This window comes from Larus michahellis, chromosome 18, assembly GCF_964199755.1.
Source record: "Larus michahellis chromosome 18, bLarMic1.1, whole genome shotgun sequence".
Classification (NCBI taxonomy): Eukaryota; Metazoa; Chordata; class Aves; order Charadriiformes; family Laridae; genus Larus; species Larus michahellis.
In genome coordinates this window covers 3,579,157-3,595,352 of record NC_133913.1, presented here as the reverse complement: position 1 = coordinate 3,595,352, position 16,196 = coordinate 3,579,157, and the positions used below count along the sequence as shown (strand labels likewise).

The 16,196-nt window shown below is 49.3% G+C and overlaps 1 protein-coding gene across 6 annotated transcripts in view; it reads left to right on the top strand.

The window, feature by feature from the left end:
- KANSL1 (KAT8 regulatory NSL complex subunit 1) overlaps positions 1-16,196 on the top strand; it is a 105,571-nt gene that overhangs the window by 68,544 nt on the left and 20,831 nt on the right. For 5 of the 6 annotated variants that reach the window (XM_074561817.1, XM_074561819.1, XM_074561822.1 and 2 more), the window contains 3 exons: positions 4,263-4,404; positions 9,535-9,639; positions 14,815-14,930. In XM_074561817.1, coding sequence (XP_074417918.1) covers positions 4,263-4,404; positions 9,535-9,639; positions 14,815-14,930 — 363 coding nt within the window. The remainder of the gene's footprint in view (positions 1-4,262; positions 4,405-9,534; positions 9,640-14,814; positions 14,931-16,196) is intronic. The other variant, XM_074561821.1, reaches the window with a different exon arrangement.

The window sequence follows — 16,196 nt, the reverse complement described above, 5'->3', positions numbered from 1 at the left end:
CTCAAAGATCACCTAGTCCCAACCGCCCTGCTCTGGGCAGGGACACCTCCCACCAGCCCAGGCTGCTCCAAGCCCCGTCCAACCTGGCCTTGAACCCCTCCAGGGATGGGGCAGCCACAGCTTCTCTGGGCAACCTGGGCCAGGGGCTCACCACCCGCATGTGCAGGTTCACTCCACGCGAGGGGACCTAAGGCTGCTAATTCTGTGCGCACACTGTTTACGATAACCACCCACCGCTGCGGTTGGTGGGATGCTCTCCCCATGGACCAGCCGAGCACCGCGCTGGCTGGGCACACGCGGGCGAGGGACGGCTGTCGTTGCCATCACCTTGGCTGCTGCGGCCGCTCTCCTGTGCACACCGACGCCTGCAGAAGGGGAACAGGTCAACCTGGGAAATCGTTGGGGTTTTTTTTAAGCATCGGACCCCTAAATAATTCATTTTCTGTGCTGTTTCGTGAGCTTACCCTCCTGTCCCAGCGGGAGGGGCTGTCCCGTGCCATCAAAATAGGCTGTATTTTGTGGAGGTCGCCCGGCGCATGTGCAGCAGCCTGGTGAGCGGTTTCCTTGGCGGATGCAGGATTTCAACGCGCTGCTGCTGCTGCTGGCGTTACTGCCCACACCAGCTCTGCCTCTCGAAGCACAGGACCGCTCTCAAGACAAGCCATCACCGACACCACTCCCTGCAGCCATCTGGCCGTCTCTTCAGCCGTCGTCTTTGGCTTAATCCAAGCCCTGTTTTGGGCAAGTGCAATAAACTCATTTATTAGTTCAAGTCTGTAATCTTTAGAAAGAAAGGAAGTGGGTTCCCTCCCCAGAGCCGTGTCTGGCCGAGGTTTCGGGCGGCTGCCGGTGCTGACTGCAGCGACTTGAGATGCTGCGTTTTGTGCGTGGTTGCCGCTTTCTAGTGCTTGTCAAGAAAAGAATCGCTCCTGCAAAATATTTATATAGAGAGTAAAGCTAAAGAAGCTCCAGAGCTTGTTACCCAACAGCTGATTACATGAGCAAAACACATATATGTTGCTGACAGCACATGGCAGCAAAGGGTGTAATTGAACAAGCTCCGAAAAAAGCTTAATTCTAAATATAGAGGACCATGCTACGCTCAATACTGTTTTGGAAAGTGTGGCTGAGCCATCATTATGTATCTTCCCCTCCTCCACCTATGCCGCAGGGTGTCGGAGGATGAAGTACACGTTACTGTGTTTCGCTTTCTTGGTTTATTTTTGGTTTAAATCCAGTGGGTTTTTCTGGGGTAGGATGTGTCCTGGTTTTAAGGTGAAGAGCAGGTCTGCTGCTGGTTACCCTGCCCTGTCGCTTAGGAGTCTAAATGGGCGTAAAGGGGTTTTTATACGCAATCTCAATTTCTGTGTAATCTGAGCAAAAAAATGAGATGTATTTAAATGGACCCAGCCAGAATTATTCCAGCAGGCGCAGGTGCTTTTGTAACATTGGAGAAGCAAGCCAGGGGGCTGGCAGTTTGGAGGTGCTTTCAGCAGCTTTTGATATTCCTAAAACAATTCCCAACGCTACATGGATCCCCTCCCCAAGAGCAAACTGAAGCCTGCTGAGATCTGGCTTAGAGCCCTAAACTTTCTAGGGGTCCGGATGGTCTTGTCACATCCACACGTGCTGAAGATGCCAGAAAAGCAGCCACAGCCATTGCAGAGGTCTTTCCTGATTTTAAACTATAAAAAAAATTAACCGTTCTCCAGTAAAAATGGTTCTTAGCTTCTGAAATGCAGAGCCCCACCATGGCAGGGGGATTAGAACAAGGTGATCTTTAAGGTCCCTTCTAACCCAAACCGTTCTGTGATTCTCTGGAAGGAGAGGATGGTAGAATTTCACTGGAACTTGGCTGGCAGAGAAGTGACGTGTTCTGGAAAGTCTTGTGGGAAACTACGACGTGAAAACCCTGCCGGTGCCGCAGGTGATGGAGTCAGAGCCGCGCCGTTTTCCAACGATGCTCAGAGAAACATCTCTGCGAGATACAGCAGATCCGCTCCCCAAACGCTGCCTTTCTGGCGGGGGGCGGGGGGGGAATTCCGTGCCATCCGGGCTCAGGCTGGAGATCCCTCGCAGGGAGGAGGGACCGTAAAGCTTTCGAGGCGTCATCCTTCTTGGAATGGAGTGAAACGTGACGGGGCTGAGGTCTGGATTAGAGCTGCGTGATGGGGTGATGCCGGGGTGGTGGTGGCAGCTGCTCAGCCCATTGTAAACCAGATTAACCCTGTGGTCACTCCGCCTTGCTGGGAGGGTATGTCGGACCTTTACCCAGCCCCGGTGCTCAGCTGCCTCGGCCACCTTTTGTCTTGGGCTCTGCCGACTGTATCCTCGGTGTAAGCGATGGAGGATTAAGATCTGGCCTTGCCGTGGCATCCACAAATACTAAAATGCCCACCAAACCTAAGGTCAGCATTAATCAAAATAGAGCAGGCACTTTACGCAGGGAAATATTCCAGAGAGAAGGACTTCAGCTCCTAAAAATGCTTTGAAAATGGTCTTGGAGAGGGATTGGGAGGACGCAGAGGGCTGGGAGGACTGTAGGCAGTGGATACATTTGCCCTTTTTGGTGGAAATCTGGCCTCGTCTAAATTGGCACTGAAACGGCGTCGCCCACGCAGCCGCGAGGTCCAGCAAGAATACGGAGAACGTGTCTTGTTCTAAATCTGTGGGTTTCGCTTGCTGTTCGAAGGCACCAACTCCTCCTCTTCAGAGTATTTCTATCAGTAGATCTGAAACTTGTAATAACCCTGGTGCTTTTCTGGGTTTTTTTTAGGCAAGTGCATTTGGTAGCAGGGCGCCTAAACAAGTGCGGGTGCATAGGAGGTGTAGATTTTTCTAAGAACTTGATTATTGCTGTTGCTTACCCTCTCTGCAGCTGGGGGTGCTTCAGCGGTAAATCTCATTTTCCCACGTGCTGCTTTTGCTGTAAGGGCTGGTTTCAGCTTTGAAACGGGTTAATCTCAGCAGCAAACTTCTGGGTTAGATTTTGGAAGAAAAATCTGGACGTTCCTGTGGCTCCCCTGCCCCGTGCGCTCTCGCTGGGTTCCGAAATGCGACAGAAGGAGGGGGAGATGGGCGAGGGGAATTATTTTGTGATTAATTTCTTAATTGCTAAACATCCAGGTGTGGCAAAGGCTTTGTGCAGTGGCACTGGGTTTGCGCGTGCGCTTTCTGCTGATGCTTTGTTTTCTGCACCATGTTGTGGTTTTCTTCCTTTCTGGGTAGCCTTAGTATTTATCCACCGGAATCAGAATGCTTGGGGTATATTTTTATAATATTATAGCTTTTAATGTGAGAGAGCGGAGCCGTGGATTTCTACGTACCTTACGGTCTTTGTGTTCCTTTCTGCCCTGGAGTGCGGTAGTTTTTGTAGGGTGTTTTTGTAAGAGTGGACCGTAAAATGCAGTGGTGTAGTCCCTGCCCTAGCGAAAGCATATTTATGCTCCTGCAGAACCGTACCTGGTGTTCGCAGCAGAGATAAAGACGGTAGGAAACCAGTCAAGAGTTGCAAAGGCTGTGGGTTCCCGCCGTGCACCCACACGTCCTCGCCTTCTCTCGCCTCGCGCCGCCGAGCCCCGCAGATCAGGAGGAGCCGGTGCCTTTGTGATGTTTTTTCCTGCTCGCTCAAGCCGTCAGATGCAGAAATCAAGTTTTCTTTTCTATTGCCCGCTTTCCTTTGCAATGCCTCCTTGCAGGGCAGCAGCCTGTGCAAGGCCCTCTTACCTCCGTTGCTCCTCTCCGAGCGGTGGTTACTCTTAAAACCGAATGATGGTGTGTTGTGAAACTTGCCGCCGAGTTCTAATGGTGGCCACGTGGGACGCGCTGGTGTTCAGGCGTATTTTGGGACTGAGGCCAGAGGTCTTTTTTTCTTTCTTTTTTTAAGAGGCTGCGTCAAGGAAGGGAGGGCAGATGGGTTTTGTTTTCTCCAAGCCTTGGAAAAGTGGGGCTGGCAGATGTGGCCAGGTAGGACTGGAGCTGCTGGTTCAGCGAAGCGTGGAATAAAATCTTAACGCTTGCATAGGCAGGACTTCAATCACTGGGTACCAAAAGTTGTTTTAATGTTGCTCTGCGGAGGCATGGCTTTTGTAGCACGTCTGTAGTTGGGTTGGTAATTATTAGCAGTGGGTAGATGGTATCAGTCATGCCATTCAGTGTGTAGCTTTTGATCTATCTGTCAGTTCAGCTAGGTTTTTTTGTGGACTGTATAATTAAAATCACACTCAAAATAATCCCCCCCCTTCCCCTCTCTGTTTTTCCAGGAGGCGAAGGGCAGAGTGGAGATGGGCAGCAGACCGTGCAGCCATCGTCAGTCGCTGGAATTGGCTCCAAGCCCACGTCTCAGACCTGGAATACCGAATCCGGCAGCAAACGGACATTTACAAGCAGATTAGAGCCAATAAGGTGAGGACCAGGAGCGCGTTTGGGTATGTGTGGTTTTGCTATCTGCCTCCTAACGGCTCTCCTTTCTGATGTAGCGGAGACTACGCAAAGTCTGATGCTTCCCCCCGCCCCCCGCATCTCTCAAAAAGCATATTGCACAGTTGTGACTAATGGTAATGCTATTTGGCATGGGCTGAGTGTAATTCTTTCCCCCGGTTCAATATGGTAACATAAAGTGAGCAATACCTTGCTTTAAAGTCCATCTTTGGCTACTGAACAACACTGTTACTGTTACAACAGCACGCGTGTTGCTGTTCCCCATTGTTTGAGCCTTTCTCTTTTTTATTTAAAAAAAACAAAACAAAACAAACAAAACCCTTCCCATTCTTTCTTTTTGGGAGTAGCTGAAGATGGGGATAAGGAATGACTTAACAAGAGGTTTATTGGGGAAGGGAAGGGACTGTGGAGGAAGTTAACTTCAGATGCTATCGCATAGCGCAGGCTTAAAGTTGAGTCCGTATCATTAAAAAAAAAAAAAAAAAGACTGTTTCTAGGTGCTGACCTTTCTCTGTGGAAGGAATTATTTTTTTCAGACTTGCTCTCAGATTTTGGGAGAATGGGGGAGAGCAGAGGAGGGCTGAGGAAGGAATTGTTAGCCAGGCTTGTTCGGGCATGCAGGTCTAAATGTCAGGCCTTGGAGGGAGGGATGTCTGGAGTTTGTGGCAAGAAGGCTCGGGGTATTGCATCAACTTACAGATCTTCAGGAATTCCGAGTCCACCAAAGGCTTTTCCCAAGAGGAGCGGTGGGGAGAGAGGCTTCCGGGAGGGTAGAAGCACAGGCAGGGGAGGGAGACTGGACTTTTATGCAGCTATGTAGAAAAACAGGCTAATTGAGTGAGTGAGGGCTATAAATGAGGAGGCGAAAGAGCGTGGCTTGCTGAACGGAATACGTTACCGAGATCAGAGCAAAAGGTTTGTGGGAAGCGGTCTGGATGTCAAAGTAATGAACTAGTTTCAGAATCATCTTCCTTCCGTCTTAAGAAAGCCGATCATGCAAGATGGTGTCTAAATATAAAATACAAAACAGCTAAACATTTATATCCTGAAAGTTAAGTAATGAAAGAAATGAGAAAACTCATCTAACGAAGGGGAAGATTTCAGTGCTTTCACCAGATGATGACAATTTGACAGACTGGGGAAACGGCCCGAGAGCGGCTACAAGCATCCCGTGTGTTTTTATCTAGGGCTGCAGCCTCGAGGTCTGGAAGGAGAACGTCACGGTATTGTGTCAAAGTTGAAAAGCACAGCTGAGGTTTCGGAAAACAGGATGTCATCTTTTTTGATTTTTTTTTTTTTTTTTTTTTCTACAAACAAAACCTCCCCCACTGCAATAACCCGATGCGTGAATTTAAGATCCAGCACACCACTTAGATCCGATGTGGAGGGTTTGGCAGTGGCTGTCCCGCAAGAACAAAAGCAAGGAAGCGGGTACCGAACACCCCGTCTTTGTGGTAGGACTTCACAGAGATCACCGAACACCCAGCTCTCGTCGTCTCGGTGTCGTTGTGTTCAAGGATGCCTTGTGAAACGTGTTCTGTTTTCATCAATGAAAAACTCAGAGTAAGGGTCATAAAAGCAGCTTGGGAGAAGAGGAGGAGGCTGGAGAAGCGAGTGCGGGTTTTGGTAATGCAAGAGTCTGGTTGGAGTGGGTTTGGCTTCAAATTGCACAAGGACAACAATTAAAGAATTTGGAGGCACCTTATTTTTTCTATCAACGTAACTTAACTCCAGCTTATTTGGCCATAAGGAGATTGAATTCCTGCAGCAGCCACGTTTTAAAGTTGCTATTCTATTTTATTCCTTTTTTAGGCTATTTACCTTTGTATGTTACGGTTTACATCCCAGTGTACCCTTCCAGAAAGATGCATTGCTTTGCCAAATGGAAGCGAGAGAAGGGTCAGGCGGTCGAAAATAACCTTCTGTTTTGAAGGTGCGCTGCTGCCGGGGCGTCTCAGCAGTAATTGTGTTTTCAGCACATTTGGAGCGGCTCGGTCGGAGCCTGGTGAGATGCGGGAGAAAACAACAAACCAATAAACCTGCGTTCAAAGTTAGTTGTAAAGCACTGTGTTTTCTGGCGCTTAAAAATAGCAGACTGTTGTGCCTTGGGTTTTGTGTTGGTTTTAAAGAGTGCACGCAGTTAATTTAAGGGGACTGGATGTCCATAAAAGCAATAAGGTGGTTTTTGTTTCTCTTCACAAATGTGCTTTGATGGGCCTTTTTTAGACGGAGTGAGGCGCGGTGCTGGTCCCCCCCCCACGCAGAGTCTTTGCACCTCCCTGTGTGCGTGGGCGGCAGATGCTCCGTGTTTGAAAAGGAACAAACAGCATTTTTCATCTTTTTTTGTGTCTCTTACGAGTTTCACTCTGAGATGGTCTAAGAGGTAAATTAGGGTGAAGGGCTCCTGCAGGAATTCTGTGCCGTGGTGGAGTTGGGTGACATACAGTGACTGTAACTCCTTGAAGACGGGGTTGTTTTGCACGTCGTCTCTGCAGACCCGGGTTCGACTTGTTCCCGGACCATCCGAGATGGGTTCGCTGTGTCCATTTTGAGCTTTTGGTGTGGTGTGTGTGTGCAGCTGGTCCCGTGGCGGGGGGCGGGCTCTGCTTCGAGCTGCTGAGTCAAGAGAAACCCCGTGATGGGAAGGGTGGGATGGGAGTGAGGAGGAGCCTCTTGCTGGAAGAATTTGCAGTTCTCGCATGAGTTTCCCGTGTCTGCAGTGGTATGTCGGGCTTAGGGCACCATAAGAGATGCTGCTGTCCCTCTGCGGGGCTGTTTAGGACATTCAATCTCTTTCTGATGTGGCTTAATGCGTGTCAGCCCTTTTCGTCGCCCATTAGTCCTTTGGCAGAAGCTGCTGAGTATTACAGGACCACGAGACATCTGAGATCTATCTCTGTATCTGTCTCTGTCTGAGACCTGTACGACTGACTTCTCATTAATACCATAATTAGTGATAAAAATGGAAGTAAAGAACCAGCGAACTTGCCCATAAATACTGGAGGGGGCCTTCCTTTTTCCTTTGTTTTGGAGAGTGCTGGTGAAAAGCAAGTATTGTGTGACCTTGGAATAGATCAGATGTGCTGCTCCTTTCCCTTTCCTGAAATGGAGATGGAAATTTGATGTTGCCCTTCTGATTCTTCTCTCTTATTCAGAAGCGTATAAATAACAGAGTTTTAAAACTCTTAGAAGCAAAGCGGAGAGCATGAGCCCTCAGTAGGAAGATGCTGCCCAAGCTGTAGGTCCATAGAGGCTGTCTGGTGGGCCAGGAGCTGGGAGAGGAGGACTGGTGTGAACGGTAGGTTCGGGCAGCGCGGTTTGTGTACGAGGGCACAAAAACCCAAGCTGTGACTGTCACAGGGAAGGCTGCTTAACTCCTGCTCCTTCCTGCGGCGTGGAGCAGCTCCCTCCATCCTCTTCCTTTAAACTGAAGGCAGAAGTCCTTGGTGGCTGTTTCTGTTCCTGACGCCCATGCCTCCCCATCTCCCCTCCCTGAGCAAATGAGAAGCCCAGGTGCTTTCTGGAGTGTCAAAGGGAAGCAGTTTCCTTGGTTCCAATTTTGGATTGGAACCAGGATTTTGGATTTGGAAACCAGTCCCAGTTTCCCTCTTTTTCATGTCCACTGTCTCCTACACCTGACATCTGGAGATGAGCACCCTCATTGCTGAAGCGTGCCTGAGGATGTTTCTAGAAGCCATGGTGAACTGTCATGGGTTGCTTTTGGAGAGGGATCTTTCAAGAGTAGAGGGAGAAGCACAGCAGCATTTAATTGAGATTAGACTTCCAGCCTCTGACATCCACTAAACGTCCTTCTGGGATGTCAGAAAACTCGAGAAAATCATCATCATGTTTATTCTGGAAGCTGGCTACTTCCTCATTGCTGGTCAGAGGCCACGTATAGTTGTATTTAATTTATGAACTGCTTTTAAATAAAGTATCCCTGAACTATGGGCTACCACAGTCTTTCTGGAAAGCCACCGATCTGTTGTATAGAAAATTGTGTCAAGGCATAAGATGAGCCTTACAAACGACTTCCATGGCCACGTGCCGTGGCATCGAGTCATGTACGATTTGACTTTGTGGACTTTGAGGGAAGCCTGGTAGCTCCCTCCTCTGTCCAGATAACATGTCCAGGTTCTTTTCCGGCCTCACTTTCTTGTGACACACCGTGCAGCCTCCAGAATTGTTTTCAGATGACTGGTCTGACCGTTCTTAATCCGAGCAGCCCTTTCCGTAGCTCCTTGTTTGACCAAATGCAAACTTGTTCTGGCTTGTCCGTTCTGGACTATGTTCATGGCCTGTAGCTTCCACCAACTCTCTAATCCCTTGCACATTTTAGCCTGCTTTGTTATAAAATATCTCAGGATATGCATAATGATAATGATTTTCTTTTACTTCGTGTTGTTTAGAGAGAAAGCAGTCCTGCCTTCAGAGTAAGCTTCACTGAGAGTAAAATATAAATAGGACAACATATGTTAAGTCTGATAAAGCAGTGCTCTGCCACTGTGCTTTGTCCCGCTAGGTTTATAGCAATGGCTTGTTTATCAGTGCTTTTCTTTCCTTATTGAATTTTGTGAATATCACTTCTTCGAAAAAAATCTGCTCAGAGTAACGAGTTTGATGGTAGGTTTTTTGGCACCCGCTCAAAACGCTTTGCTTGGCTGCGGTGGCGAGTTCCACTTTGTACTCCGAGCGCCGTCGTTTTCCTGCTCCGCGCTACGGCAAAACGTTCTCTTTGGTTTTGCTGGCGGGCAGCTCGCTGAGCCTCCTCGCGTGCAGGAGGAGGGGAAGGGCTGGGAAACGGGACGGCGTTTCAGCAGTTTTGCCCGAGAGGGAGCTAACCGTCTGCTGTCAATGGGCTGAAGGCATGTGATGTGGCTTCAGCCCCCGTCCTTCCCCGCTCCAAGTTCAGCGGGGATGTCAGGAAAATCCAGGCAGCGGGGGATTTGGTTTGGCATCGTGTCTGAAAAATGCGGTGGGAATGCAAGCCTTGCTGCGCGGCGGGTGTAGTTTCTGGGGGATGACGGATGAGCAGTTTCCCGGCTGAGACCGAAGGACCTGCAGTTAATTCCTCTTCCCTTCCCTCTCTTCCAGGGGCTGATAGTTCTTGGTGAAGCATCAACCCCTGATCCTGCTGTAGATGATGCATCCCGTCCCGTTAGTGCTGAAGTTAAGCTGGAGCCTGGGGCTGACCGGCTGGTAAGTGCCAGCAGCAGAAGTGACTGGGTCCAGATTCTTCACGGTCATGAATTTTTGGGTAGGGAAGTTTCATCCTTTAAGTTTCGGTGGAGAAAGATGCGCGAACCGCGTGTGTGGCGTGGGACCGGCCTCCTGCAGAAGGACTTCATGTGGGAATTCACTGTTGGTCTGCGTAGCTCGTCCCCTCCCAGGTTATTTTGGGGTTAATAAACGACAGGATTTAAACACCTTTTAGCACAGAGTTCCTCGGGATACCTTTATAATATGCATTAGCATTTTGCGAAGCTTAAAAACCCTAACTAATCCTTTCCCTCTAGCAAAAAAGTACCTCAAACTGAGAGCAGCACAATTAGCAAAGGCTTCTAAAGATGCGGCTATTAATATCTGCCTGAGCGTTACCCCTTGGAAAGGGAACTAATGATTTCAGTGAGATGCACTGGAAACGTTGTGGAGTGCCAGGTATTTATTATTTAATGCAGAAATGTAGGCCACGGACTAAAGGCTTGGTCGTACTCTTCAGCCTGGCTGTGATTGCTTTTGATCCTGGGGGACAGGTCCACGTATTAAAATGGAGGATGTGGAAGAGGTGTTGTACTAGGAGGAAGGGTGGTCCCTGCGTGGCTCAAATCCCTGCCGCCAAACCGCAGCGCTCCTGCTTTTCTGTCCAAACCCCGCTTTTTGGGAGAAACCGAGCGTCACTGCAATGGCAGTGCTTGAGCTTCTTAGACCAATATTCAGCATCGATACAGATAAAAAACTTAACGAGAAGTGACTGTAAAATTGTACTTCGAGTGTTTTCTCTTATCGCTGGCAAGACTTTGTCAGAGTTTTCCTGATACTGAACGATAATCTGAAATACTGTGAAATTTTTGATTAACGCCGGACCGCAAAGGGGTTATTACGAGGGATTGTAACGTCTCCTCGCTTGACGCTGGCTTTCAGATGGCTGGTTGGAATTTAAGTCTTTAATTAGCAGATTAGCCGAGCCCAAAACTCCGCTGCGCAATTTGGTCCAACGCACAGGTTTTGCTCGCGACGGAAAATAGTAGATGGTGCTTGAGATGAAAACAGAGCCACGCCGGGGGAGCGAGGGGAGGCTGGAGCGCCGGGACGACAGGGGCTGCTACAGATCGTGATTGAATCACAAGCATTACGCAGTGTCTGGTTTTGAGCAGTGATGTCTGTCTGTCATGTGTCGTCGTCCCCCCCCTCCCCGGCCCTTCCCCTTTCCATGCTTTAACCCAAAAAGCGCTCAGAGAATAATAAACAAGTGCGGTGACAGTGTGCTCCAGTTCCCGTCACAAATAGCGTGTTCCTGCAGTGATGAATTGGCCGTTATTTGGGAGCTAATCTGTATATAGCAGGCTGATAGCGGAGATAAATGATCAAATTTAACAGTGATAGGAAGAATATTTTCTTCCTTATCTGTTTAAATCAGGCTGTTTATTTGACACAAGTGTATTTTCAGCCTGGAATCTGCAGATGGAAGGACTGTGTCCCACCTGGCTTTGTCCATGCACACTAAATATACGTTTCATATACTTAGAAAATCATCACATTGTCCTTTTTTAGGTTGTCTTAGACATCGCCTCTGTATGTAGAGAATAGAAAATGTCTGTAGATTTCTGATGTGTGGGAAAAAATCGCTTGGCCAGTGGTGTCTGGTGTGGCCGCTCGCAACCATCTCGTCGTTGCCGTGTTTATTTGATTTCCTGCTTCCTCCCTTTTCTCCGCCCTTTCACTCGGGTCTAAGCTCTTCAGAAGGAGACCTTTATTACTGCAGCACTAGCGCGATGGAGATCCCATCTCTCTTGCAGGTCTTGGAGGCAACAGTAACACAAATAATAGCCACCGAGAGCAGTGAAGAACATGATTTTCGGTGTAAAGCAGGCTGCGGGCCCCTACTTGGCACCTTCTTGGGGCTGCTCCTGCAGCCGCGCTTGCCATCGTGGAGGGTAACTCCTCCTGGAAAGGACTTTTTATTCCCCTGCCACGTGTGGCTGCTGGTGGACATGCACATCGCTGCGTGCTGCCCGCTCCTCTGCAGCGGTGCCGGAGGCGTCAGCCACCAAAACGCTGCCTCCAGGCACCCGGCTTCTACACCCCGCTGCTGGAGGGCTTGTGCTTAATTAGACTGGCTCATCAGGGTGGGGCGTTGAGTCAGAGCCTTGATCTGCTCCCAGCCAGAGATTAGCCCAGAGACCATTCCCGTTGCGGTGGGACACTTACTGGAAGGGTATCTCTCGGGCCTCTCCTGAAGAGGTGCTTATCGTGTTGGCACTCTTTGGGCTGCTTAGAATTAGGCGCCCTTTTTTTTTTTTTTTTTTTTTTTTTTTTTTTTTTTTAATTTATTTCCCAAACTGGCAGAGTAAGAGACAGATCTGCAACGTGGAGTGAGGGGAGGAACCCGTCCCGTCTCATCCCCAGCTCCTCTTTGGATCTCATCCCCTCACGGTACCTCCCTTGGCCGGCGTGAGTGCGGGATACGTGTCGTTGGGCATCGGCTTGATACGTGGGATGTGGCTGATAATCCCGAGGAGGAACCAATCCTATCATCAGTGGGGGAAAGGGCTTTGCAGAGAAGGCCTGGGAATGTCTCTTGGGAACTGGAAGCTCGGTATGTGAGTAAATATTTTTGCCTGAAGACGGGAATAGCACGAAGCCCTGAAGAAATCTCTCAGCTGTTGATAATGGTTCGCTGCTTGTATTGCTCGTCTAGAGAGGGGGATGCACTTAAGTTTTTTAATAGTAGATGAGAAAAGATATTGATGGAGTGTCTCGGTAAGACTTTTTCCCTGTGTTAGGGGTTTGTAACTAGTAGCAGGTGAAGGTCTGAACCTGTCTGGGTTTTGTCTGGTTTTGTTTTTTTTTTTTTTTTGGAATATGGGGGGCACTTCTGGTGCTGGGTCAGGACTGCCCACCTGCCAGCACGCAGCTTCTTTACTGCCCTGAGAGCCCCTGGTAGTCTGCAGGCTCCTGGTTTCAGGTGCAACAAGCAGGTGGCCAAAGCTGTATCTTTGAGCCCCCCCGAGGGTCTTAGGGATCCTAAAGACCTGGACTTCCCGACCCCAGGCAAACCCAAATGAGAGGAGAGCTCACTCCGGAGCATCGATGTGATCCTGGTATGATGAACACTCTCTGGATCCCAGCCAGCCCCGGAGGAAGCCCGGCGTTGGGAGGTGCGTCCAGGAGGAGCTGGTGCAAGAGCTCGGCCTCTGCTCTGAAGGCTGGAGACGGCAGTTCATGCCGTCCAGCTCATTCCTCCGCTGCTCGTGTCAGAGCCTTGTTAGGGTACACCCATCTTCAGTGTGATAAGGTGAGCGTGGGCAGCTTCTGATAAACAGGCTTTGGATTGACGCTCTCCAGCTCACCCGCAGGAACCAGAGAGGGCACCCTCTCCCATCTCGATGACCCACGAGGCCGGAGACAGCTCTTGGAGAAGAGGTTCCTCCTTTAAGACCCTTTCTGGAGAAGATAATAAATATCCTATTTCAAAAGAGCTTATGAGTCATGCGTACCCACCCTCCCGAACCGTGGGTGCCTCTGGCGGAGGTGTCATGTGAAGGCTCAGCCTTGCCAAGCCTCTGGAAACCAGGGGGAGAAGGTTGAGCTCCTGCTCTGGTGTCACCTCACCGGGCTCTTGTGTTGCGCTGCTGTGATAACGCTCCGGCGCAATCTCATCTCGCCCCGACATCTGGGCGCTCAGACGGGGTCTGCGGGTCTGATCCTGTCACTGCTTGCCCCCAGGAGAAACGCCTTTTTTTTTTTTTTTTTTTTTTTTTTTTTTAGCAGAAGTGTAGAAAACCCAGCAAAGTTCCTCAAACGGGCAACAGGCAGAAGTTGTCTGCGTTAGAAATTGTTCTGCCCTTGATGAGTCAGGTCTCTGCTATGCTGGAAACCGTTAGTCCAGCACCGCCGTAGCCTGATTTTAGTTGTTCGTTGGGGTGGGGGGTGATCGCAGGTGGAGATGTTAATTGATGCCGTACTGATGCTTTTGAGATGGAGTATGTGATGAGCCGGGGGGAGGGGGGGTGGCTGATTGCACATCCATGTAGATAAGTCAGAGCTTTTCTTTTGTCTTTTTTTCACTAGTATTTGAAACGCACCACCGCCCTTGCGTGCGCAGAGGGGGAAACCCAGCTCGGGAGACATTGGCAGGGAGTGTAGGAAGCGTTGCGCGAAGGGAGAAATGAAGCTTAACCCCGGGGAGGAGGAGGAGGAGCACGTCTGAAAATAAAAAGAGGGGGCTGCGAGGACGATGAGATTGGGGTGATGAGTGCTGGGGTACGAACGTGCTGGACCACCCTGGCACCTGCTGGAGTGGAGAGGGAGAATGCCACCGGCGTCTCCTTGGAAGCTGCGGTGACAGTCCCCCCATTGGGGCCACCGCAGGGCAGGGGGAGAAGTGACACCTCCAGTGCTGCGGCCACGCAGTTACTGCTGCTCCTGCGGGGCGAGGGGGTCGGTATTTCAGACCTGAGGCAGGAGGCTTGGGGAGCTCTCTGCCTTCCGCTTAGATCTTACTTACTTTCCTCTGACAAAAAAATAGTGTTCTTTTTTCAGCCTTGTGTTTATCCGGCAGTTTTAGCTTTATAGGCATGGCCTGCTTGTATCCAAAACACGCAGCTTGTGTGCATACTCATTTAAAATACTTTTTAAAGTGCTGTTGGGACCGTGTTTGCACAGGTATTTCGTTAAAAATGCAAATTCGGTTTTGCAAGTCTGTTCTCCTCTCCCTCTCCTCCCCTTTTCCTCCGAAGCGCCTGGGCAGGAGCTTGCAGCCCTGTGCCTTGGAGCGCAGCATCACGCTTGGGAAGGCGCCCGCCAGCTTTTACAGGTGGTTACGGACTTGTTTGCACTATTGAGACAAAATGCTAAAATCCCCTTAAAGACCTCAGCGTCTCATGCTCCGTAGCGGTTCCCTGAGGGGAATGGAAGTCCTTTGTTTCTCACATTGAAAGTGCTCCCGTGTATCCGTCCTCTTGCCAGAGCTGTTCCCTAAGAAATCCTTACGTCTCCAGTCTCATAGTGACTTCGGAACCCTTGGTTTGAAGTTGTATGTGGAAACCCACGGCTACGGTGCAAAATCCTCAACCAGAAACTGGGAATAAGAAAGTTGTGGCTATTTAAGAAGCTTTTTTTTATTAATTTATGCTCTTTCTCATCTTTCCTTAGAGTGTTTGTGGATCCCAGCCACTAGAGAACTTGGGTATTTCTCCTGCAAATACTCCTGAATCCTATCCTGCCAAGCCCTGTGGAGCACCAAGACCCGTCAATGGAGTTATTAACACGTAAGCTGCTTGCGTATTATGGGAAGAGGTTGATTTTTATGATCTTAACAAAGTCCCATTGGAAACCAGACCGTAGCATGCTGCTGGGTAGTAACTGGGTCGGTAACGGTATAAATGGACTCTTTTTGAAAAAAGCTCGGTAGTAGATCGTGCTTGGAAGCATTCTGGAGGAGATTGCTTGCTTGAGGTTTTCTGCTGCATTGTTTTCCTGAAAATGGTATTAAACTGAGCTGTGTTTACATGAACAAGCCCCGCAGGCAGCCGTGCAGTGAGCGTGTTCAAAACTGTTTCTTTCTGGGTATTTTTAATACACTTGCAAATTGTATGGTTCAAAGGTACTAGTGGCCCACCTGCAATTATTTTGCAGAAGTATCTGTAACCACTGGGTGGCTTTTCTGGAGATAGTGAGGCACCCAAATCCCATTGATTTGGGGAGTTAGACTTCCTGAATTCTTCGTTTCTCCAGGTTTTGTTGGGTAAGTCTTTAAGTGGATGGATGAAAACAAGTGAAAGAAATTCTCCTGTGCTGCAGGATGATTTTAGGATTGAACCACTTGAAAACCCGTGAAGGCACGGTGCTTCGAAGTTGCGGTAGTGCCTGGAGAGGCATTGCCGGCACCGGTGCAGTCGCTCAGTCCCTCGAGGAGGGAGGGATGCTGCGCCGGCGCAGTGTGAGCAGGCGTAGAAAGCACCGATCAACCAACTCATCGCTGCGGCTGGAACACTGCAGGGTGTAACGGAGCCCTTTGTACGCCTGTAGCCTTTGAACTACAGAGCCTTAGAGCACAGGGCTTTAATGTTTTGCATTTATAGAAATGAAACACTTGTAAAATATACATGAAAAGGTTCGGTAGATAAGGAGGTGCGCTGGTATTTGGTAGGTGGCATGGTGTGTCGGTGCCGTGGTAGGGCAGGGTTACTGCGTGCGGACGGGGAACTCCTTTGTACGTAAAACAGAAAGGTTAATGGTAACATCGCACCTTTCTGGTGTCACTGCTGAGAGTTGTTAGAGTTCTCAAATATTAATCAGAATCAGGTTTTACATCTAGGTTAAATATTTTTTCTACAAATTTATACGTTCTCTGTCATACGCTCTCTGGCATTTAGACTCGTTATTGTTGTATTAAGACTGTTGTATTAAGACACGCTGAACTGTAATTCTGGGGGAAGCTGAGTTCCAGGATTAAAGCTGTTCAGGGCTAGAGCGGCTTTCGGGCTTGCTCTGTGTCCAGCTTTACATGCTGGTTTTTGTTCAGAACCTCCAAA